Source organism: Malaya genurostris, chromosome 2, assembly GCF_030247185.1.
Source record: "Malaya genurostris strain Urasoe2022 chromosome 2, Malgen_1.1, whole genome shotgun sequence".
NCBI lineage: Eukaryota > Metazoa > Arthropoda > Insecta > Diptera > Culicidae > Malaya > Malaya genurostris.
Window position 1 is genome coordinate 36,712,545 of NC_080571.1, and position 27,251 is coordinate 36,739,795.

The 27,251-nt window shown below is 34.5% G+C and overlaps 1 protein-coding gene across 2 annotated transcripts in view; it reads left to right on the top strand.

Annotated features, from left to right (window-relative positions):
- The window catches only part of LOC131426892 (protein tipE), a 193,256-nt gene extending 167,704 nt beyond the window's left edge, over positions 1–25,552 (top strand). For both annotated transcript variants that reach the window (XM_058589644.1, XM_058589645.1), the window contains exon 4: positions 20,204–25,552. In XM_058589644.1, coding sequence (XP_058445627.1) covers positions 20,204–20,273 — 70 coding nt within the window. In that variant the 3' untranslated portion in view covers positions 20,274–25,552. The remainder of the gene's footprint in view (positions 1–20,203) is intronic.
- The last annotated feature ends 1,699 nt before the right edge of the window (positions 25,553–27,251 follow it).

The window sequence follows — 27,251 nt, forward strand, 5'->3', positions numbered from 1 at the left end:
CTGTTTTTTGTTTTAAATTCGAAGAAATCAGTTCCTTAGAATAATAAGGCATTGCATTTGTAACGGTTTTTTGATTTCCAGGAATGTTCTGTAATCTAAATCTACTCAGTTTTCCTGATCTGAGTGATCTATCTACAATAATTTCTATTAAAATGTTGTCACTGAGTTCCATCACAGATACGTATTTCGAATGTTTCATGTATTCTTCTTCAGTGTAAGAGTTTTAAGTTTATTGGTACCTGTTTTAAATTCGAAGAAATCAGTGCCTTAGAAGAATTAGGGAAGAAATCAGTGCCTTAGAAGAATTAGTCCATTTGTAACGGTTTTTTGATTTCCAGGAATGTTCTGTAATCTAAATCTACTCAGTTTTCCTGATCTGAGTGATCTATCTACAATAATTTCTATTAAAATGTTGTCACTGAGTTCCATCACAGATACGTATTTCGAATGTTTCATATATTCTTCTTCAGTGTAAGAGTTTTAAGTTTATTGGTACCTGTTTTAAATTCGAAGAAATCAGTGCCTTAGAAGAATTAGGCATTGCATTTGTAACGGTTTTTTGATTTCCAGGAATGTTCTGTAATCTAAATCTACTCAGTTTTCCTGTTCTGAGTGATCTATCTACAATAATTTCTATTAAAATGTTGTCACTGAGTTCCATCACAGATACGTATTTCGAATGTTTCATGTATTCTTCTTCAGTGTAAGAGTTTTAAGTTTATTGGTACCTGTTTTAAATTCGAAGAAATCAGTGCCTTAGAAGAATTAGGCATTGCATTTGTAACGGTTTTTTGATTTCCAGGAATGTTCTGTAATCTAAATCTACTCAGTTTTCCTGTTCTGAGTGATCTATCTACAATAATTTCTATTAAAATGTTGTCACTGAGTTCCATCACAGATACGTATTTCGAATGTTTCATGTATTCTTCTTCAGTGTAAGAGTTTTAAGTTTATTGGTACCTGTTTTAAATTCGAAGAAATCAGTGCCTTAGAAGAATTAGGCATTGCATTTGTAACGGTTTTTTGATTTCCAGGAATGTTCTGTAATCTAAATCTACTCAGTTTTCCTGTTCTGAGTGATCTATCTACAATAATTTCTATTAAAATGTTGTCACTGAGTTCCATCACAGATACGTATTTCGAATGTTTCATGTATTCTTCTTCAGTGTAAGAGTTTTAAGTTTATTGGTACCTGTTTTAAATTCGAAGAAATCAGTGCCTTAGAAGAATTAGGCATTGCATTTGTAACGGTTTTTTGATTTCCAGGAATGTTCTGTAATCTAAATCTACTCAGTTTTCCTGTTCTGAGTGATCTATCTACAATAATTTCTATTAAAATGTTGTCACTGAGTTCCATCACAGATACGTATTTCGAATGTTTCATGTATTCTTCTTCAGTGTAAGAGTTTTAAGTTTATTGGTACCTGTTTTAAATTCGAAGAAATCAGTGCCTTAGAAGAATTAGGCATTGCATTTGTAACGGTTTTTTGATTTCCAGGAATGTTCTGTAATCTAAATCTACTCAGTTTTCCTGATCTGAGTGATCTATCTACAATAATTTCTATTAAAATGTTGTCACTGAGTTCCATCACAGATACGTATTTCGAATGTTTCATGTATTCAAGACGAATTGGCAGGCGTACCTGTTTTTTGTTTTAAATTCGAAGAAATCAGTTCCTTAGAATAATAAGGCATTGCATTTGTAACGGTTTTTTGATTTCCAGGAATGTTCTGTAATCTAAATCTACTCAGTTTTCCTGATCTGAGTGATCTATCTACAATAATTTCTATTAAAATGTTGTCACTGAGTTCCATCACAGATACGTATTTCGAATGTTTCATGTATTCTTCTTCAGTGTAAGAGTTTTAAGTTTATTGGTACCTTTTCTAATCGTTATTTTTTTTTAATCTACCTGAAGATTCATGTTAATAATATTTTCTCTGTTCTGAGTAATCTACCAACAGTAATTTCTATTAAAATGGTTTTTTTTTATTTTCAGTTATGTTCTGTAATCTGAATCTACTCAGTTTTCCTGTTCTGAGTGATCTACCTACAATAATTTCTATTAAAATGTTGTCACTGAGTTCCATCACAGATACGTATTTCGAATGTTTCATGTATTCTTCTTCAGTGTAAGAGTTTTAAGTTTATTGGTACCTTTTCTAATCGTTATTTTTTTTAATCTACCTGAAGATTCATGTTAATAATATTTTCTCTGTTCTGAGTAATCTACCAACAGTAATTTCTATTAAAATGGTTTTTTTTTATTTTCAGTTATGTTCTGTAATCTGAATCTACTCAGTTTTCCTGATCTGAGTGATCTATCTACAATAATTTCTATTAAAATGTTGTCACTGAGTTCCATCACAGATACGTATTTCGAATGTTTCATGTATTCTTCTTCAGTGTAAGAGTTTTAAGTTTATTGGTACCTGTTCTAATCGTTATTTTTTTTTAATCTACCTGAAGATTCATGTTAATAATATTTTCTCTGTTCTGAGTAATCTACCAACAGTAATTTCTATTAAAATGGTTTTTTTTTATTTTCAGTTATGTTCTGTAATCTGAATCTACTCAGTTTTCCTGTTCTGAGTGATCTACCCACAATAATTTCTATTAAAATGTTGTCACTGAGTTCCATCACAGATACGTATTTCGAATGTTTCATATATTCTTCTTCAGTGTAAGAGTTTTAAGTTTATTGGTACCTGTTTTAAATTCGAAGAAATCAGTGCCTTAGAAGAATTAGGCATTGCATTTGTAACGGTTTTTTGATTTCCAGGAATGTTCTGTAATCTAAATCTACTCAGTTTTCCTGTTCTGAGTGATCTATCTACAATAATTTCTATTAAAATGTTGTCACTGAGTTCCATCACAGATACGTATTTCGAATGTTTCATGTATTCTTCTTCAGTGTAAGAGTTTTAAGTTTATTGGTACCTGTTTTAAATTCGAAGAAATCAGTGCCTTAGAAGAATTAGGCATTGCATTTGTAACGGTTTTTTGATTTCCAGGAATGTTCTGTAATCTAAATCTACTCAGTTTTCCTGTTCTGAGTGATCTATCTACAATAATTTCTATTAAAATGTTGTCACTGAGTTCCATCACAGATACGTATTTCGAATGTTTCATGTATTCTTCTTCAGTGTAAGAGTTTTAAGTTTATTGGTACCTGTTTTAAATTCGAAGAAATCAGTGCCTTAGAAGAATTAGGCATTGCATTTGTAACGGTTTTTTGATTTCCAGGAATGTTCTGTAATCTAAATCTACTCAGTTTTCCTGATCTGAGTGATCTATCTACAATAATTTCTATTAAAATGTTGTCACTGAGTTCCATCACAGATACGTATTTCGAATGTTTCATGTATTCTTCTTCAGTGTAAGAGTTTTAAGTTTATTGGTACCTGTTTTAAATTCGAAGAAATCAGTGCCTTAGAAGAATTAGGCATTGCATTTGTAACGGTTTTTTGATTTCCAGGAATGTTCTGTAATCTAAATCTACTCAGTTTTCCTGTTCTGAGTGATCTGTCTACAATAATTTCTATTAAAATGTTGTCACTGAGTTCCATCACAGATACGTATTTCGAATGTTTCATGTATTCTTCTTCAGTGTAAGAGTTTTAAGTTGTGTTTAAGTTAAGGAATGTTCTGTAATCTAAATCTACTCAGTTTTCCTGTTCTGAGTGATCTATCTACAATAATTTCTATTAAAATGTTGTCACTGAGTTCCATCACAGATACGTATTTCGAATGTTTCATGTATTCTTCTTCAGTGTAAGAGTTTTAAGTTTATTGGTACCTGTTTTAAATTCGAAGAAATCAGTGCCTTAGAAGAATTAGGCATTGCATTTGTAACGGTTTTTTGATTTCCAGGAATGTTCTGTAATCTAAATCTACTCAGTTTTCCTGATCTGAGTGATCTATCTACAATAATTTCTATTAAAATGTTGTCACTGAGTTCCATCACAGATACGTATTTCGAATGTTTCATGTATTCTTCTTCAGTGTAAGAGTTTTAAGTTTATTGGTACCTGTTTTAAATTCGAAGAAATCAGTTCCTTAGAATAATAAGGCATTGCATTTGTAACGGTTTTTTGATTTCCAGGAATGTTCTGTAATCTAAATCTACTCAGTTTTCCTGATCTGAGTGATCTATCTACAATAATTTCTATTAAAATGTTGTCACTGAGTTCCATCACAGATACGTATTTCGAATGTTTCATGTATTCTTCTTCAGTGTAAGAGTTTTAAGTTTATTGGTACCTTTTCTAATCGTTATTTTTTTTTTAATCTACCTGAAGATTCATGTTAATAATATTTTCTCTGTTCTGAGTAATCTACCAACAGTAATTTCTATTAAAATGGTTTTTTTTTTATTTTCAGTTATGTTCTGTAATCTGAATCTACTCAGTTTTCCTGTTCTGAGTGATCTATCTACAATAATTTCTATTAAAATGTTGTCACTGAGTTCCATCACATATACGTATTTCGAATGTTTCATGTGTATCAGGTTTTAAGTTTCAGTGTATCAGGTTTTAAGTTAATTGGTACCTGTTCTAATTGTTAGTTGTTCAAATCTACCTAAAGATTCATGTTTATGATATTTTTTTTTGTTCTGAGTAATCTCAGTCTATAACTTACAAAAAAGTAACACATTTAACGCTTCGTAGTGCCTATAACTTACAAAAAGTAACGCATGTAACGTGTCGTAATGCCTATAACTTACAAATTAGAAGAGTTTCGAAATCTTATCGCAGCTACAAATTGCCTGCCAGACCATTCGCAGCCGATTCGGAGTGTCTGTTAAATAAGAACGGCTGTATATAACAGCCGTTCTTATTTAACAGACCGCTAAAGCCGAAACCATAATTAATGCGAAATAGATTATTTTACAAACATTCACTGTTCGTGCAAACTGTGTAAAAGGGACTCATGCCGTGAAATCATGAAAAATGCGATTCTAACCAAATGCCAATAGGATCGATACCGCACCAGGTCGGGGGTCCGAGAAACATCGTAACCATTATCAGTTTTATGTCCGTTTTAAATTTCGATCGTTTAATCCATATCAGAAATTTCAAATGTTTACCCTCAACGTGGAAGGTTACATCGTTCCTGTTTCCATCTTGTGGCGTTCCAACGGCGTGCCTCCCCGCTCATCCATATTGTAGAACATTTCATTCGCAAAAGATTTTCTCTTAACGAGCACTCCATTATCATATTTCCCGCCATCTCCACGGTCGGTTGGTACTTCCTTGCTGGTTATCAACATCGGCGAGCAGAGTACTGACGATGTCGGCGGTAGACACTGGAAAAGGTATCGTTGCTTGCAAGGCGAAAAGACATTTTTTTTCCGTCGACACGATAACTCTTCATCGTAAAATTGATGACGGAAGATTTATCGACATTACTTAAATATATCGAACATGGCAAATTACGAACGAAAAAAAAAAACGTTTCACGCCGTGCCAACCCTCTGGTGGTGTTGTTCGGAAGGACAGTACAGCATTGTGAACTGTGCCTGATACAGCAGATTCGTTGTAAACATAGACGAAATCGATTACCAAAGTGTAAATTTATGCATTGAAGTATTTGAAAGAATTGCGATAAGATTAAAAAAATCACGCGAATGGTATTTACGATAATCGATTTACGGTTGCTCTACGGTTAATGGTTTTTCGATGCAAAACGAACGAGAATTGTTAGCTTCTGGAAGTTTCAAACATTTTTTAATTAAGTACTCTCTACTTAAAAATGCTTTCCCATGTTTGATGATGAGTAACACAATTAACTTACTAAACAAAAACTTTTACTTGATGTTAATTTTGGGAAGTAGGTCTTAAGTCACAGTTTCCGAGGACTTGTCAGCGAAGGAAACCTGCATTTAAACAGCCTGTAACATGTGTGCTAATGAATCATCATAAATCCAAATTTCGATAACTGGCAATTAGGCATTCCTATGCGTGACAATTTCAGTTGATGCATATCCGCAACCAACAATGCCCTGTGCACTTTTTTTTTTGCATGTATGCCAACCACAGCAAACACTTAGGCACGAAACCACCACACACTCAACACGTTAAACAACAAATATTCACACTTTCTCACGTCACTTCATTGCTCTTTCGGAAGTTTGCTCACTACAGCAGCGCATAATTTTCAATCCCCTTCTGCCAGGCTTCGTTCACGTGTAGCATGGAAATGAAGAAAAATTATGCACTACCATGTCGTGCTTTTCTTTTAGTTCGGTTCGAAGCCAAGGCAAATGGGTAGCACTTATGGAATCGAACGGACCCGATCGGCACCCATGTGCATGTGGAACTGTTAACGACACATGCCAGTTCTTGACCCGGAATCCGTCGGCTGCGTCGGCCTTTAAGTTCTTAGTTGATCAAATTGAGCGATAGATTAGAATGCTCTCTGCATTCCAAGCAGATTTTATACTGAAATGTTTGTTCTACTGTTACATAGGTCTTTTATAAGTTATTCTTAAACTCCACTTATTGGGTGTATAAAATCAGTTTTTTCGGTAGATGGCTGATGGCTTGACCCAAGAGCACTTCACTGCGTACGAATATTGGGTGACCTAGCAAACATGAACGTTTAAAAGACTGTTAAAATTTACTGATATTCTATTCATTAGTTTGTCAGTTATTGTGCTAAGAGTGTTTTAATTTTACACTGTCTCTTGATGGGAAAAATACCGTTCAACCGAAGCAATGGCTTGAAAGCTGTTATGGAGACTTCGCTCCATCAGAAACAACAATAAAACGTTGGTTTGCTGACTTCAAGCGTGGTCATAGAGACACCGACGGTGCAGAACGCATGTCGTCGATATGTGACAATGGATGAAACATGGATTCATCACTTCACTCCGGAATCAAAACGATCGCCATCTGAGTGGACTGGTGAACCTCGTCCAAAGAGTCCGAAAGCACAACAATCGGCTGGAAAGGTTATGGCATCGGTATTTCGGGATGTGCGTGGTAAAATATTCATCGACTATCTTGGGAAAGGAAACACAGTGAATATTATGTAGCGTCATTGAAGTTTTTGAAGGCTTAAATTGCAAAGAAACGAGCGTATATGGCAAAGAAAATAATTTTGTTTCATCAAGACAACGCACCGTGTCACAAGTCAATCAAACAATGGCAAAACTACATCAATTGAACTTCGAATTGCTCCCACATCCACCGTATTTGCCAGATTTGACTCCCAGCTACTACTGGCTGTTCGCAGACCTGAAAAAAAGCTCGCCGGTAATAAATCTTGAAGAGGTTATCGTTGAAACTGACTCCTATTTAGAGGCAAAAAATAAATCGTTCTACAAAAGTGGTATTGAAATGTTGGAGCGGCGCTGGAATGATTTCGTTGCTCTTGATGGAGATTACGTTGATGAATAAAGCTAATTTTGAACCAAAAAAATTGTGCTCTCTTTGTTAGGCCCGTGACTTTTCAACCCATGTGTTACAATTTTCCAGTTTCATCATTTCATTTAAACATTTGTGCACATCAAACAGTTCAAAAAAAAATTATTTTTAATAACTAGCTTGCTCTTTCGTACTGGACAAAATAAATCATGAATTTGGCATTACACTGAGGTATTTTTTAAACGTTTTTTATGCGGCTTTTTTTTAAATTGCTTTTTGGATTGCACCAGATCTGGACGTTTGCTGCATTTCTAAAGCATTTGTTACAAAAACAATTTTTTTCAATTTTGCGGTTTTTTATACGTGGATTTTCGAAGTTACACGATTTCAAATTCTCTACGTCCCAAAGTCGATTTTTTTTAATTAAATTCTTTTGAGTTTACACTAGATCTGGACGTTTTATGCATTTTAAAGATATTCGGCATAAAAATTTTTGTTTTCGATTTGCGGTATTTTTCTCTGTCAAATTCTCTAACTTCCAAAGTCGTTTTTTCATTTTTTTTTTGTATGCGCTTGATATCTGGGAATACTTTTATCTGCAAAAGCACTATAGTTTAATTGTCCTTTAGTATTTTTACTAAACATAGCAAAATGTGAAATTAAAATTGACTTATCAGTTCATAAATAAAAACTTTAAACCGTATATTAAACCCTAAATATTTGTCAGATCTAATGATCTAATTCATGTTTCTCTCATTGGTCCTTCCTTATAAAATACAACCGTCCGCTGATAACATGTTCACTAATGCGTTCGAACGAACTGTTTCCCTACATCATTACTAGCTAAATCGAGACAGACGTACGGGCATTTTAAGAATGAAATTCTTTCTTAAACACTGAACTTAAGTTGTAGATGGAAACGCATGGTATTTGGTTATTAGGGCATGTGCTATATGATTTTAGAACTAAATACCATGCGTCTCCACTGGATGATGATAATTTGATGGAGACGCATGGTTTTTCGAATGATTTATTTCTTAAAGGCTGATATTATACCCGTCCACATTTTTTTTTAAATCTAAAAAATAAACAGCGTAATGTACTCATAAATGAAAAAAATTCGAAAATTGTTAACATTTTTTTTCACATAAAATACATTTTGAAAAATTCTGAAAAAAATTAGAAAGATGTCCCATAATTTCTAAAATATTCCTGATTTTTCATTTGTTTTTGCTAAAGAGGGGTTTGAAAAATTTAAATAAAATGAAAATCAGAAGAACAACCCGAACTCCACCAATATGGTAGTTAAAAGGTAAATTTTTTGATAACATCATCTCCAATATAAACCCTTTCAAACAGCGTATATCATTTTTTTTCTGTTCGGAGGCAATTGTTATATGCAAACCCGGCTACATTTGTCAATTTTCGTTGGTAGACTACCCTTTGCATCATAAAAATTCTTTAATCTAGTAAATTTTTTAACACCATTGCACAGTTGTTCGAAACGGAAAATTAGCGTGATAAAAATATGTTCACTATTAAATATTAGTTTTTTGTAGTTGGTGTCTTCACAAAAGTTGTTTGTAATCAAATGGCGCTCCTTTTGATGAAAAATATTACTAGGGTGGTCTTCATTTGGATTGAAATCTGAAATCTAACTTTCTTAATTGAACTCAAAAATGATTTTGTTGTATAATAAAGTTGTAGGAAATTTTATTTTGAGCAACTTTGCTGAATAAAGTACCTCTATAGATTTTCATTTGATCGAGTTACATCAATTTTTCCGAATAAAAGTAAGGTGGCTCCTGAAAATTCACTTTTTTTTGTTTTAACTTTTTTGTGAAACGTTCTACGGAAAAGTTGTCTTCATAAGAGTTGTTGTACTAATTATTGCGCACAATTTTGCTCAACCAAGCTTTTTCATATGAGCTATCAGTAAAAAGTTATGATTATTTTTTCATCAAAAACTAGTCAAGCTTCAAATATCAATATTCATTAGATGACAGATTGATAAAAATGTATCCTATGCGGTCCCTGGAAGGTCATAATATAAATAAATATTTAAGATAAAATTGGAAGGGTGTTATTTTTTTAACTTATTTAAATTAGTTTTAAAAATACCTTCAAAAAAATCAAAAACATTGTATAACTCTTAAATGCCTTAACGTATCAACATACCTCCTTCGGCAAAATGATAGTATCAAATTATTTCTACAAGTGTTCCATACATTGTCCTTCCGAGAAATGAGACACACAAAAACTACAGCTGAAAATAGATTTGTTGTAAGTCAAAGCACTTCCTGAAACCCAAAAAAAAATCATTAGTTTGTTAAAATGAGTAGAATGTATTTATTCGAACTAAAACTCATTGTGCGTCGTTTTCCGGTTTTACAAGCTATTCGGCACACATGTGGATGAAAAAGAAGGGCCAGTATCATTAGGCGTCTCGGCACGATGTTGATAAAAACTAACTTGCACCAACTTGTTGGAATGGTTGTCGAGATCATGAAAATTTCTGTTCATGGATTTATCATGGCCAACTAGTTCGAAATAACCATATTACACAGTATCTCTAATCCTCAGTTGCTCAAACTCAATTGAAGTAGTTATTTTGGAAATAAATTAATTAAAATTGTTCTGCAATCTATTTTCGGCTGTAGGTTTTGTGCGTTTTATTTTTCGAATGTACAATGTATTGAACATTTGTAGAACTAATTTGATACTATTATTCTGCCGAAAAAAGTATGTTGATACGTTATGACGTTTAAGAGTTACGCAATGTTTTTGAGTTTTTAAGGTATTTTTAAAACTAATTTAAATAATTTAAAAAAATAACACCCTTCAAATTTTCTCCTAAATTTTTACTTATATTATGACCTTTCAGGAACCGCATAGGATACATTTTTATCGATCTGGCATCTAATAAATATTGATATTTGAAGTTTGACTAGTTTTTAATGTAAAAATAATCATAAGTTTTTACTGGTAGCTCATATGAAAAAGCTGAAAAGGTTGAGCAAAATTGTGTGCAATAATTAGTACAACAACTCTTATGAAGACAACTTTTCCGTAGAACGTTTCACAAAAAAATTAGATCAAAAAAAGTGAATTTTCAGGAGCCACCCTACTTTTATTCGGGAAAATTGATGTAACTCGATCAAATGAAAAGATAAAGAGGTGCTTTTTTCAGCAAAGTTGCTCAAAATAAAATTTCCTACTGCTTTATTGTACAACAAAATCATTTTTGAGTTCAGTTAAGAAAGTTAGATTTCAGATTTCAGTCTAAATGAGGACCACCCTAGCAACATTTTTCATTAAAAGGAGCGCCATTTGATTACAAACAACTTTTGTGAAGACACCAACTACAAAAAACTAATATTTAATAGTGAAAATATTTTTGTCACGCTTACTCTTTCATCCAGTTACTATTTGAAAGTTTTTCAAATATTATCAATTTTGGTTTGTCGACTACCCTATGCAGCATGAAAATGCACAAATATAGTAATTATCGAATGCTGAATCAAAGCAACCCCTTAAATAGCTAGTTATTCACAAATTTATCTCATTTATTTTTAAGTATTTTTTGGCACGTGCCCCTTCGGAAACTTACATTTAGCCATTTTATATAAATTAGTTTATTAAACGGAACCCCCAAATTCGGTGGAATGTACTTAATTTAGTTTGTTTTGCGGTTCCGTGTACGGATTGGATTTCATTTCGATAACAGTGGTCGATTTATCAATGAATCGGAAGCTTCACAATAACTATCCATTTATGAATTCCTAATAAATCAAATCCTTTGAACATCACCTTAAGATTCAAATCTTCGTATTATATTGATTTAGACGAAGTCATAAATTACATGGAATGGATTGATTATCAATGTACAACTAATTCCATATCAACATAATAATTAATGATCTAATGAAAGTCGGTGGGCCACTTTAAAACGCCAATTATCGGGAAGTGCAATCCACGAATAGTAACCGCAATGATTTGTTTATGAGCTGTCTTCGAATAACCTGGGTGCTGGATTATAAACGAGCTTATCATAACAACAGTAATGTTTTGCTAAGCACAATTATGTGTTATGTGCAATGAATTGAAACGAGGAGCTCAAGCACAACATGGTTACCATATTCATTTACTTTACCTATTAGTAATGTTCATTGGCAAATCCTGCTCAATCCAGGTTGGATTATGTCTAGAGAAAGTTATTCTTCTATAGGACGCTATGTAAACGAAACTAACCGATCGATATGATTACAATGGCGTAATCCATATTGTTACCACGACTGCATACTGTGTTTTGAATTGTGATACAATGTTACCCTTCCGATATTGCTGAAAGCCTGGATTATGCAACGTCACTGAAGACCGGTCGTATAGTTAATATCCTAAAAGTAAGTTTCCATGTTGTTGATTGAAACTATTTATTTCAAATAAAATGTATAATAAGCTTTTTAGATGGATACTATATGTCATTAATTTTGCATTAAGGGGCGGGAATCATTTATATATTCTTTGTATTTCCTTATAGTAAAATATTTAATGAATATTTTGTCAATTTTTCAAGCCTATCGGAACAGAACTCTGGCTTCTATCTTTTCTTATCTCATACTGTGAAGAGGCAAGAACTCGGCGTAAAAACTCTAGAGTTCGTCTTCAATTGACTTGAAAATTTGACAAAATTCTCAAAAAGCACTCTATACTTTATTGTTTCATTCACACAATTTAAAAGGGCCACGCTACACACCTCGTAACTTTATATAACTTGATTTAGGCTTTCCAAAAAGTATATGTATGTGCCTTTTGGTCTGCGACCCTGCTTCCTATTAGTAGTTGAAGTTAGTGTATATAAAAGTTTAAATGATAAACAACTTTTTAAGGAAAAGGCCAAACCGTCTTTTTAAGGAAAAGGCCAAACCGTCTTTTTAAGGAAAAGGCCAAACAGTCTTTAACAAAAATGTGTAATTTTACGTTTTTAGTGATTGTCTCGAACATAGTAGACACTGAAAATAATTGCGAAAAAAGTTATGTACAAAAAGTTGATTTTAAGTGGTTTCAAACGAAAACGCTTCATATATCCGAAACTTTTTGCGTTAGACCTATAGCTTTTTCGGCAAAGTTTTTTCTCGTTATAAGTTCTAAAACTTTGTAGAAGACATCGTTTTTCTATCTCTTAAGGAAAAAAAGAAAAAGTAAAATGAAATTATATCGTAGTAGGCTTTGCACATTTTTTATTGTGATCAAATCACGAGGAATATTTTTGTGAATGAGTTCTCCAAAGGAACTATGTATATCAGATCAACGGTTTAGCAGCTAAAGAATTAAGTTCACGTTTTTGTCGATTCCTGTTTCCATGTCGTAAAAGACGACAATTGCAGGAGTTTTTTTTTTAAATAACTATTTATTGGAATATGAGTTAAAATTAAATTATTAAGATTTAAATTGGGTGTTCAGCCACAAGTGGTGACTTTTCAGCCCTATTATATATATATATGATTTGGTTATTACCATGAGGACATTATTTGCTTCCGCAATTCTGAGATTTTTGTGTAGGGAAAATTCTAAACCTACTTGTATTGTGTAATGGGGAAAAGGAACTTATATACTAACTTACTAACTAATACAGAGAGCGAATCGATTCAATTGAAGATTGCATCGATTTTTGTCGGAATTTGCTTATAATATTATGTGACATTACATCTAATGGTTCTATATTTGTGAGTCTGTGTAACTCATTTGTACTAAACCAGGAAGGACGCTTCAAAATCATTTTCAGAATTTTATTCTGAATCCTTTGAAGCGTTTTCTTCCTGGTGGAACAACAACTCGACCAAATTGGTACTGCATAAAGCATGGCTGGTCTGAAAATTTGTTTATAAATTAACAACTTGTTTTTTAGACAGAGCTTAGAATTTCTGTTTATAAGAGGATATAAACATATAATATATATATATTACACTTTGCCTGGATTCCTTCAATGTGATCCTTGAAAGTGAGTTTTTTGTCATACGTTAAACCTAAGTATTTAGCTTGATCAGACCATGTCAATTCCAAGCCATTCAATTTGAGAATGTGATTATTGTTTGGTTTAAGAAAAGAAGCTCTTGGCTTATGAGGAAAGATAATTAATTGCGTTTTTGCTGCATTTGGTTTAATTTTCCATTTTGACAGATAATCACTGAAAATATTTAAACGTCTTTGGAGGCGACTGCAGCAATTGTAGGAGTTTCATCCTCCTTTCAGTTATCATATATTTTCAACGTTTCACTTCTGATTACTTTATTTTACTAAATTATCACTTGATTCAACTTATCAATTTGCGGCTAGCTTTGGAGAGAAATTTTATTTGGTATATTTCCATCTTCCATGTTATTACTTGTCTTTGAAGATTATAAATTGAACGATAAAAATCAACTATTGCGCAAATCCTTTAATATCACAAAGTTATTAACAGAGAAAACATATATCGGTATATTGAATAAATAATAGTTGCACTATTTATGTACCATATAATTCCACTATTTCACTGTCACGTCATTACACTTTCACAAAGTCACTATACTTTGTGAAGTACAAACTGAAGAAGTGAGAGATTAAAAGATTAAGTATTTTCTAAATCTATTTGTATCTTATGTGTCGGTAATAACTTAAATAGCCAAGAGGGCTTATTTCCTTGGTCACGATTCAATAAAGAAATGGAGTTATTTTTAAAGATTTCTAAACTTTCAGCTCTGTATAATTTCCATGGGTTGGAAATTAGTCTTATGATTTTTAAGTCGTTGGTAGTGAGTTCATGATCTTCAGAAAAGGCATGTTCAGCTACTTTTGACTTGAAATGATGTGGTAGTCCTTTCTCTAATTCTTTAGATGCTTCCGCTATTACAGCGACGTGCTCTTTGAAACGGATGTCTAGAGTTCTCTTTGTTTGTCCAATATATATTTTATCACAATGAGAACACGAGATTTTGTATACCCCAGATTTTTTCAAATTATCTGTAGGATCTTTTGTAGAACCTAGTAAATTTTTTCAATTGACAGTTCATGCTGTTGAATACTAAATCTAAACCAAATTTATTTAGTTTTGATTTTAAAGGATATGCAATGTTTGGATTGAAGTCCACTGATATTCTTTTTAAATTTTCCGATGGGGGAGGCAGAGTTGTAAGTGATTGTTTTGTGAACAATCTTAATTTTTTGTCGAGGATTGTTTGGATTGAACACTCCGGACATCCATTGAGCTTTCCAATTTCGAAAATAAAGTTTTTCTCTTTTATTGCAGCATCTCTCTTAAGGAGTAAGGTCAGCATTCTGTGAATCATATGGTGGCAAGCTGCCATTTTGTGTTGGTGGGAATGATTAGAAGTATTTGGTATGACCTGATCTGTGTTTGTTGGCTTCCTGCATATCTCGAAATTTAAGGTTTTTGCCTCTCTGACAATGATGATATCTAAGAAAGGTAAACTGTTGTCTTTCTCCTCCTCATAGGTGAATTTAATGTTTTTATGTAAGTTATTAATCATTTGTAAGAAAGTTGATAAATCATTGCGTTTGATGATACAGAATATATCATCAACGTATTTCCACCAGCGATTAGGTAATAATCCCTGGTTTTTCAAAAGTTCTTCAAGATTTGCCATAAACAATTCGCATAAAAACGGGGAGTGCGGATTACCCATTGGTGCCCCTTGTAACTGTTTATAAAATCCGCCTCTGAATTTGAAGTAATTTACATCCATACAAAGCCGAGTCAGGTTAAGGTATGACCTTACTTTGCTTTTCCATAAACTGTTACAATGTTGTTGAAGTAACCAATCTTCCAATAGATTGATTGAGTCCTTCACCGGGACACTTGGGAATAAGGCGGTTACATCGAATGACACCATTATTTCGTCTTTTTCGATTTCACCAGAGTTTTGAAGTTGAGTCGTAAATTCTTGTGTGTTGGGGACTGATCTACTGAATTTTTTTTGGTATAGAATGGAATTCTTTTACTAGCCATTTGGTGATTTTTTGGGTAGGAAGAAGAAATAATTTCCCTTATTTCGTTACCAGGTTTGTGAACCTTTGGTAGTCCTTTGATTTTGGGTAAAGAAGGGTTAGGAACTTTCAGGTAATTGAGGTTGATATCGAAGTTTGGATTACATTCCAGAAGAGTTTTATCCACTTTTTGATAATTTCAGGAAGGGGGTCGGTTCCTTGTTTCCTATAAGGACCATCATTAATTTTTTCGGTTATCAAGTTGTCATAATCTTGCTTGTCCATAATAACTAACTGTTGCACTATTTATGTACCATTTAATGGTACATAAATAGTGCAACTGTTGAATATATTCCGCTAACAGCTCCAGGTGAAAAATAGAGGCATAATAACTACTTTATTTCCCTTGTCAGCCTTTACATGAAAAACAGGCTTTTCTCGCAATTGTTTCACTAGTTCTTTTTCATCTATGGTTTGCTGATTATTCAAAGAAGTACTTTTAATGACGTCAGCTACGATAGTTCTGGCGTTATTTAAACCTGTTTCTATGTCTATAATAACTTGTTCGAGATTTACTTTTGAAGAAATTGCATAATTTACAACAAGATTTAGAAAATTAGTTTGTTCATTGGTAAAATTTTGAGATGAACGATTTACAAGAAAATCCTCCAAAAGTGTTTGTTTGATAAATCAATAACTTTTTCTCGGTAGCCGGCTGCCCTGATCAACCAATATAACCAATTGATAATTTTAATGAATAAATAAAATAATAAAGCGAAAATAATACACAATCAAGACGCGCGGGAAATCTGTTGACCTTTGTTTGGAGATTTTAAATGATTTTATCACTTCCGGTGAAACTCTCAACGGGTAAGCACGTTGCATCGTGTTAGTCCGGAGAAAATTCGAGTATTTCGCAAGAAGGAAAGGAATTTTTTTCCCGTACTCTGACGACTCGACGCAGCCACACAGCGAGATTTTTGCTTGTAGTCCAGTGAAAAGAAAGTCCACTGGACTATAAACGAAAATTAACTGGCAATATACCCTAATTTGCTGTGCCATCAAATCGAAGTCATCTCAAGTGAAGAAGAAGAAAATGAGTTTATAAAAATTTTTAAAAAATGTCACTGCAAAGAATCAACTATTTTGTCTAAATCCTATCCACTTGTTTCCATGTAGACAAAATAGAAAATTTTTTATTCGTTACGCGATAGTATTTCAAATTTTCCTTCAGTTTCCATGAACATGAACTGTGAATCAAGACCCCCCGGGACTTCAGTATCGAATATTGTTGAAATGTTCACTCGAGAAGTCAGCAAGTTTAGTTGTGTATCCGAGCATCTTGAAACCGAAACATACTAACTAGGTCGCACGCGAATACTACCATTACTGAAATTTTTACTAACAAATTTTCTTCTCCCGTGACACATGTGGAGTGCTCAGTAGTATATACGGCCTCTAGTAACAACAAGTGTTGGACTAACATCCCTTCCTATTCCTTAGACGATCTACGCTCGGGCCTGGCCGGCGCCGGTACTGATCAATGAATTCTGAGGTTATCAGAAGATGTACATTGAAGGACGATTTGCCAGTCCCAGGTCGTACCATCTAGAAATTTCCTGTACAATTTCAGGTCATCCCGATCAGTAACGGAGTAGAAACCAGGGGTGGTCGCTCAATTTCAAGTTCATAGAATTTCAAAGTTACACGTTTGATAGAAGGGGCTGGGGTCCACTAGGAGATTGATAGTACCTATTAGCTCTCTCCGGACAGTACCAACCTAGATGCCGTGTGGAATCCGGCGGAAAAAAATGAAACAAAAATAGATCCAGTGGGTTCCTGCTTCCATGTCGTAAAAGGCGACAAATGCAGGAGTTTCTTTTTCCTTTCAGTTATCAGATATTTTCAATGTTTCACTTCTGATTACTCTTTTTTACTAAATTATCTCTTCATCCAATCCATCAATTTCCGTTTAGCTTCGTAGAAAAGTTTTATTTGGAATGTTTTCTTCTTCCATGTTATTGATTGTCTTTAGGGATTATAAATTGAATGATAAAAATCAACTATTGCGCAAATCCTTTGATATTACAAAGTTAATAACAGAGATAACATATATCGGTATATTGAATACATAGTAAAAAACACTTGATATTAATATTTCAAACAATAAATTAATATTTTTCTCGGTAGCCGGCTGCCCAGATCAACCAATATAACCAATTAATAATTTTAATAAATAATTAAAATAATAAAGCGGAAATAATAAAGAATCAAGACGCGCGTGAAATCTTTTGACCTTTATTTGGTGATTAAAAATGATTTTATAACAACTGTTTAGAATATGTCAATGCAATGAATCAACTATTTTATCTAAATCCTATTCACTCGTTTATTTTGTATTACGTAATTTCATTTATAAAAACGTGCCGAATCCACCTAGCAGTGAGATGATACCTTTTTTTTATCAATCCGCATGTGTTTTTTGCATGAATATTCTTCGGTGTTTCAGTTTTCATGACATTATTCTAATTTCCGTCGTTTTAAGTGGCAAATATAGGTTTTAATCACTCATTACTCTGTAATGTCGAAACTGCAAATCGGATCGAATTTGAATCTAAAAGTGTAACAATCGATTAAACATTCCATGATATGTCGAAGTAATTTCCTCTTTAGAGTTTCGGGTAATTTAAGGTACTTCTAGAGCCGGTGTTCAGGAACCAGCATAACCCAAACCTATTCGTATGGCCATATGACGAATAAATTGCAATATTTTTGAGTCCAACTTTAAAGCTTTTCGGGATTGTCATCTTCTATATCGCCATGAATTTTAAAAATTCATCATCCTAGAATTCCAGAATCGGAAGTCAGAATTGGATAAAATTAGATTTATTTAAATTTGAACTTTTGTTTCTGAAATTCGAAATTCGGTGTAGCCGAAGTCAGACGAATTCACCTTAGTAGCTGTATAGTTTACATTTGTTTTAAAATGTTTGAAAATCAGTGTGGACATCTTTGAGAAATCGTAATGAGAATTAAATCCGAATCGAAAACTCATTACCACTAAAAATGAAATAAGTTTATTTGGTTATAGACTATCCAAATCTGCTAACCCGATAAACCTAATTAATTTATGTGAAATTAGACATTTTTATACTAATCTCCTAAACCAGAAGTTGGATCTGACTGAAAAACAAGATGTTTTATAGAATCTTAAAACTTTTAATTTGAAGCTTAGATGATTCTTAGATTTCATTTGAATCTTAGATCGGTTCAGCCATCTACGAGAAAAATGAGCTACATAATTTTTATTTTGTTTCACATATCATCCTGTAGTTCCGGAACCAGAAGTCGGAACCAAACATAATTCAGGAACCTTGTTTGGGATACGATTTTTCATATGAATCTGAGTTTGTAGAAAACGGTTGAGTCATCTCCGAAAAAAATTGAGTGAAATTATTTGTCACACACGCATTTGCTGATCTCGACGAACTGATTCGAATGGTAAATGGCTGTTATGTTCTTCCAGCATTTATTGCTGTAAATAGTTTAAATGAATATGCTAAAATCGGTCCGAGGCAAAATATCATGCTGTACACAGTCTTTTGGGTACTTAAAAACAAATGTAGGTAACAATATATAAAATCGTGTTTTATGTTGCTCCCAAGCATTCCTTACCAGACAGCGCTCAAAACTTCTACTGCTGGAATAGGGGAAAAAGTCGTTTACACAAAAATTTCGATATCTCCGTTAAAAAGGGACGGATTTTAACAATCTATGGCTTGTTGGATAGGTATTATCGTGCGGAATCTAAGTCTGAAAATATATTTCGTTTTCAAGGTCGATTTTCGAATTTTGACATAAAACTTCGTAGAACTCAAAAAGTAAACATCCTATCTCAAAACCATTCCATAGCGTTCTGGGTGACGGGGAGACCTTTCATTTGCATTTGCGACTAGTTTGATCAAAATCACACATACAGACACATACCCATACACACACACGGACATTTGCTCAGTTCGTCGAGCTGAATCGATTGGTATATGACACTCGGCCCTCCGGGCCTCGGTAAATTTTTCTAAAGTTTGAGCGAATTCTATACCTATTTTTTTTATATATAAAACAAAGGTAAAAAGCAGGATATTAAATTTTCAAAGGAATTTGTTGATGGGGGTCTGAGGCCTAAGTTTATTTTAGTGAAGGGATCCATGACCCAAAATAGTTTGGGAACCCCTGCCTTAGACGATCTACGTTCGGGCCTGGCCGGCGCCGGTACTGATAAATGAATTCTGGGGTTATGAAGGATGCTTTGCAGTCCCAGGTCGTATCATCTAGAAATTCGCTGTACAATTTCAGCTAATCCCGATCAGCAACGGAGTAGCAACCAGGGGTGGTCGCTCAAGTTCAAGTTCATAGAATTACAAAGTTACATGTTTGATGGACGATTCGACGAGTACAAAAATGCTTCACGTGCGGCATCTACAATTTCAAAGAGGGTTCATAAAACTTGGCCAATATGTTAAGTTGCTCCCCGGTTGGCTGTTTGTTACTCGTTATCAACATCTACATATGCCGTAGTTTATTCGTTTCATTCGATTTACTCAAAGTGTTGTTATGCATTCAATGTTTCAATGTTCAATGTTCAGATTTATGACTGTTTCATTAATTTCGCTAGCATGAAAAAGTTTCGTTGTACGCCGATTCTGACAAAACGGTTTATAAAGCTGTTTTGATTTCAAGAAGACACTATATTGTTGTATGATCCATATCAGAACGGAACCGCCTGATTTCGATGCATGTATTTAATCCACATCATAACCGTTTCCTCTCGTTTTCTTCTCTTTTCCAGTGATTCATCGATATCGACCCGGGTGGATATGCTGACACCCGCAATCGAAGTATACAAACCGCCCCTCTGACACAAGGATGACACCCTGGAGAGCAACCTCGGCAATCCATCGACCAGTAGCGATCTATGACGAGGTGCACTGTCGTTGGCGGTATGCTTCCTCACGGTGCAGACAGACATTGCTACAGTCTATCTGGTCACAGGATAGTTGGTGATGGGAAATCACCGAGCGGTGATGCTATAGAACAAATAACCGGTACACATCCCACAGCCAACGCGAAATGTCCACCGTAGCTGCTGTTCCATACGGTCCGTCGTACGGGACTTGTGTGAGTTACTTCCAGAGACGATAACCACTTGTCGCCTTCAGACGTGGGTTGTTTGCTATTACTAACCACTTGCTAGCAACAAGCAGCCAACCATCATTGAAAGGGATTCCGTAAGGACGCACACGTAAGTGGCATAAATATGCTGTCGGAATGAGCAAGCAAGGCGTAGCGGCACGTCTATAACGTATGTAAGAAGAAAAAGGGTTCGGCTAAGATCACGCCCGGGTGTGTGTGGGTTATCTAGGGGGGGGTGCTCATTGCAGGACGATGAGTCTGCCGGGTTTCCATCTTTCCCCTTTTGCTCCATACGACGGTAACGGTAATGACAATGGCTGCTTCGGATGCTGCTTGCTGGGGCTACCGATGGCAATGTTTTGAAGCACGACACACACACAGTCCACGTGGCAACCCTCGAGTTTAGATTTCTGCAGTTGCAAAGCGCAATTATGAATATGTTTGAATGTGCAATGCTGGAGCTTGGAGCTGGTTCAAACTAAGTTGATCTACTTGACTGTATAATGGCTATAATTATTACGTTACTTTTCTGAGGAAGTGATTAAAATATTCCTCCATTGTTACTAACTTTGCTTGCGCTAATTATTCTATGCATTTAACGGAATATATAGTTTTAAAGTTATTGCATAACAAATCGCCTTTTTGTATGTATATATAAAATACCGTCCAGTTAGTTTCTTTGTTTTTCGCTTACGTTTCGAAACAAAAATATCGATTGACAGCATCGTAGATTGACTAATTGCCATTGTAATTACCGTTGCTAGCCGGTGTCATTTTTGCTCCAAGATGAAATTGACACGAGTCAGTTTCGAAACTAATGACTGTGACGGAAACCGGTTAGGGTTCATATTTGAAATGAACACATCCGTGCCCATTTTCCCGATCCGGTATACTGTACTGTGTTTGATGTAACTAACCTGGATTTAATTCCTGGAAATTCGAGCAAAAACGACACTGCGGACGAAGGATTCCCACAAATGCTACTTGAATGGCGGCGACGCTGTGAATAATAAATCAAAACACCGGAAGTTAATACCGCCTAAAGGGGAAGTCCGAGTTGTGTGGGTATTAGTATGCATCATTTGATGTGTGTTTACCTTTGTGTATGTGTGTGTGTGTGGACCGCAGGACAGCGATCAAGTGGAAGAGATTTAATCGTCGTGGTAACGACGGCTTCGGTGGCAGTACTAAACAAACGGAAGAAATGGTCTCTTTTGGGTGTCAAATTAAACAGCATGCTAGGATTACAACTAATTGACTAGAACTTCTAATTTTAGGAACATGAAAAAAAAATCGTTCTAGAAAACTATACACACCGACTATGGTAGCAAAGAAGCCGAAAAGATCAAACCTATAATAAACAATCTAGAAGACTAAGGTCAAGTTTAGCCTAAGTAGGATTAAACAAGGTAAATTAGTGTGTAAGGGAAAACCAAGAAAACTACCAAATATTTAGTGTATTTGCTATGAAGAAAACAGAATGAAATCATATACTAAACAAACAAAAAAAAAGATAAAACCCCATTAGTATGGCTAAGTTTCCCTTCGCTGCATTATAAAACGAAAAACTAAAATTATTAGGAGCAATCGCCAAGTTCTTCGTGTCGGTTCAGAAAGTATAGGAATGGTTTAAAAAAAACAGTGAAGACAGCAATAATCATCTAGAAGTGGTCATTCCATAAGACTTGGGTATCGACAGAATACCGGTCGGTCTCGTTACAATTAGGTTCTAGCAATTGGATTGTAGAGATTTTTTTTGTTAAGCTAAATGATAGATTGCTTTAAGCACTCTTAACATGTACTAGCAGTAGATTTATGAGTGCATGAAGGTGCATGTTGTCTTACGTTTACTTCAGCAAGATCGATGAAATTGAGAGCCTTCAACTAGAAACTGCCAAAAACCATTAAAATGCAAACACATAAACCCATACATAATTATAGGAAAATTGCTGCTCACCGGATGAAAGTTTAACATGTCAAAATCCTACGAAATGTTGTATGAGTTAATTGCGGTTCGGTTAGTTAAAACACACGGAGAACAGACTTCCAAGCCGTTTGCATACGATTTTGTATGCAAGCTCGAACGCAACGATTACTGAGCTGTCAGAAGCGACTTGCTGTTCAGTGATTGGAAGCCGAACTTGTTGGTCTGTAATCTGTGTTTTAAAACATTCTACGCATATAAATATGATTACTGCATGTTGGCGTTCCACGTGCTGTACAGGTATTTGTTCGGGATTTTCCGGTAAAAAAAGAGTAGGCCGCTCATTCTGTGATTTAATGAATTGTTACTGTTTTAATGTTTTAATTGACGTAAACTGGTTGCTGTGCTAATTGCTAACGACACTACTGTGATGAAGGATCAAGACTCTTTACAAGCGTATGAATAATGTCAACAATGTGTGCGTAAAAACAAATTCCGGCGCTTCTTTTCATGATTTTAATCAATAAATCTTCCATATGGTTGAAGAATAAACCAATCGGTTCATTCTGCTTAAAATTGCAATTCAAGAAAAGCGAAAATCTTCGTCTAAACGACGACACGACCTGCCGCTCGTCTATCGAAACTGTATCGCAAATTTAACTAGCCCTCAGTAACTGGTAGTGTCAAAATGAAATCTCTTGAAAAACTATTGAAACTGGCAACACAGGTTGATGAACTATTGATTTTGAATAACAATTACCAAAACCTTGGTTACTGCATATTGAAGACTTGAAGAATGTAAACAAAATAAACTACCTCGAGTGGAAGATCTCATTTCGCGGCAAAGTACAAGTTCTGCAGCATCACCACGCGTAAGAGTAGTGGATCGATTAGTTCAGCTGGGGCTCGAACATACGAAAAATTTCTTGTAGGACCGACGCAATCAGGTTGTCGTATGTGCCCAAAATCTTTTGTATTGGATAATTTTTCTGCGTTGTCGGTATCACATAGCGTTTCAATATCCGTCGATGTTTGTTAAATAATTTAACGTAATCAGACTTCAGATCAGATCGATGACGGTTGTCTGCTATGTAAATGACTTTTAAGATGGTAGTAAACTGCAAAAGTCATTGAAACGTTAGTGCGAATCCTTTTATCAATCTGATCATCAAAATTTAGTATCGAATAATGAATGATAAAGCTGAGTCGATCCGATATATCAGCCCTATTCTACGAGATGCAAGTAAATCGTTTGCAACAAATCGAAGATACTTAAATGTTTGTGGTTTATTTCTAATCCATTCCAGAATCGCACTTCATATGCAGGTACGAATAGACTTATAAACAGAATTCAAATTTGTTCTTTTATAATGACTTTCTAAAGTATTCGTCAAATTTATGTATATTTATTACTTCTGATTTTCTTCCAAATCATTCAACCCTAATTGCTAATCAACGTACATATAAAACATTACGCCGTCATATTTTGTACATTCGAGGAACTCCTTCAAATCCCGAGTACATTCGAGGAACTCCTTCAAATTCGAGGAGCCCAATCAAATTAAAAAAAAACAACGAATATTTTAGTTGTTTTGCGATCGCTGGCCTTTTCGTGTAGAATTCTGGAACTGAATACTGAACTTGAATTCCGAACCTAAAATAAGGAACAGCTCTCAGTTCCAAAATCTAGTTCCATAGCCCAAGTTCCGCATTTGCTAATTTCGGGATAATCGTAAATCACCGATAAGTTCAGCACAATATTTTCCTAAATCTCAGCAAAAAGAAGCACTTTGTCGAAAAATCAGTGAATCTACTAAACGAATCTCGGAAAAAAAAGAATATTGATTACTGAGCAATCAGCAAATCTGTGTGTTGCCGATCTGTTTCGGCATTTTACTATACCGAGCTCGAGAATTGATTTTAAGTGTGTACACTCATATTATGATTACAGTTTATAGCGAAGAAATTCCCTATAGATTTTTATTTCAGATTCTAAGTCTTAAATTACAGTATTCAATTAAGTCTCAACGAAAAAGTGAATGGCTACTTACTTTCGCTCGAGAAGTAGGTGTAAAAAAATTACTTTCCAAAAGTAGGCGTTGAATAAAACAAAACTTTTGAAACATTGATTTTATTACAATACAAATGTTATGCTAAAAAAACACTGAGAACTGCTACAGAGCGGTGTAGATCATTGTTTCGTGCACGAACAGCCGAAAAAAAACTACCGCTTGTTTCTGCTGAGACCAGAAATGATTCACGCTGTGATTCACTTCAAAGGAACCGTGCTGGAAATTGTCCTATGGACAGTATGTTAATTAGCCTAGGTGCTTGTTGAGGTGGAGCAGCGGAATTTGCCACTAGTGTGATACCGAACAGCCTTTCGCTTTGTTCTGTTTCTCTTTGTAATTGAAGAAGTTAGTTTTTTGTTTCAAGACATGCTACCGGCAAAGGACGATACCTGCTTGATAGAGATAGACAATATATTTTGACTTTGGTTTTACAGTCACTACGTTTGGTAGAGGACAAATTTGTTTAATGTTTTACTTTGGAATAGAATAGTCATACTTTGACTTGACTGTAGTAAAGGAAATCTACATTTGTATACAAAGAAGCAGAAGTCTCTTTCTATGTCTACAGCATATTTATTTTAAATTTTTTTTTCCAGATTTCAAAAATAGGACTGATAATCATGCAGTACTCATAACTTGAAAGCAGATGGTACGATTTAGGAATTCCCTGAAGCTAAATAAAATTATAAGATTTTCTATCAACTGATTAACTAACAAATGGAAATCATCCACAATAAAAGTTTTAAAAGTTCACTTCGAATTCAAGAGGTTTTGAGTTAGATTGACCGTTCGGACTTGTCAACTGAGTCATTTTTATAGTCGAAACGATTTTAATATTGGGACTGTGTCACCGACTTTTTTTTAGCAACGTGGCTTTTTGGCAACATTTGTTCAAGACCTTCCCTTCGTATTTTATCAATTTGCTACTGCTTTCCTTCAGCGTCGACCGGTTTTTGAACGTTTTCTGTAATTTTAAATTTACAGATGACGCTATTCATAGCAATACATTGTATGAGTAACTGTTCAAAATTTGGGTAATTGCCGTCAAGAAGGAAAAAAGTGGCAGACAGTTGTGTTGCAGTGTTGCAATAATTTTGTGTTCATCCCTTTAATATAGCTCGGTATCTGAGCAGACTCAAACAAAGTCTCCTATTCGTTTTTGGTGAGATAACAAAAATATCATTGACAGACTTGACAATTTAGGTGACGATCATTTATGCTTAATAACGGGTAAAGCTAATATGTTTTAAAAAAAATGGTGGTTTATTAGCCAGTCATACATGAGCGAACGATTCGAAAAATGCTCAGAAACTTCTTAGTATAAAAATGAATCAAAATTTAAACATTGCGACTTTGGGTATGCTTAGAAATTGTAATATGTACACATGACATGTATTTAATGCTGTATGATGTACATTCGGCTTAGCACTGCACGTTGCTATTATACTAATATAAAAATAAAAAACTTTTGTTTGAAACAAAAAATAGTGAACTGTTGAAATAAGCATCAAAGCTAAAAAATCGAAAACTTAGGTTAAAACTTAGATTACCCTACTGAAATTTGATGAACAGATTAATCCCCTAATTCTAATTATATTTAAAAATCTTCCTTTCTAACATTATTCTAGAATTTTTCAGCCACTTATGGGAATCTTTTGTTCCCTTTATTTCGCTGACCAACAATATGGATATAAGTAATATTTTCTCCAGTTTTATTTATCAAAATGTACCCAGTTTTTTACAAATCGAATTGAGATTAACAATGGGTAGGGTACCCGGTAATGAGCTAAATCCGACACGAATGGTCCGAAGCGGCCTAGGGAGGCTCAATTGGTAGGGAAGGTTATGGCGTCAGGTTTCGTTGTCATGGCATACTTTTCACGGACTATTCACGGTTTTTGGCACCCTAATGATTTCTCCATTCACCTTACTCGTTCGATTTGGCTCACTTTGACAGTCGATGAAAAAATTCAGATCCCGCGGAGTTTTTTTTTGAAAATTACTTTTCGGACGGGATCAAAAATAATTGCTGAGGAAACAAATTCAATGCTACGACCACGCTTACAGGACCATATCCTTTTCAAGAAAATAGTTGCTGTTTGTCCTCCTCATTCCATCTTGAGGGTTTCGGAAATGTTTTTCCGTGAAAGATCGATGAGATTATTCACATAATTCGAACGTGAGTTTTTATAATAGTGTGAAATTTGGAACTGAATTCTGGAGCTAAGCTCTGAAGCTGAACCGACTGTTGTGAGGTCCATTTGGTGCATTGGCTTTGAAGTTCTGCGATGCACCGTCAATTGAAACTCAGTTCAACCGTCGTCGGTTTCTCTCTTGAAGTAATAAAAATCTTTTTCAATTAACTTAGAGAGCGTCTATCGAATAAACTTTAGTAGATTCAAGATAATAAATGAACGTTTAACCAGTCTTGATAACTAAAATGTCAGTCATTGAATGTACTTAAATTTATTGCTTTCTCTTTCAATACATACATCTTCATTTTGATAACTTTGGATCATGTCTCCAAATCTGCATAGCCATAAATCGAAAATTATCTATTCACACTTGCTGGCTATAATTGGAAACTCAAATGCGAACCGCCACCCTTTGTTAATCTAGCTCAGTGATTCTTAAACTGTTCCCTACAGCCCACTAGTGGGCATTAGCATATTTTCAGTGGGTAGTAAACTCAAAATTGTTAACAAATG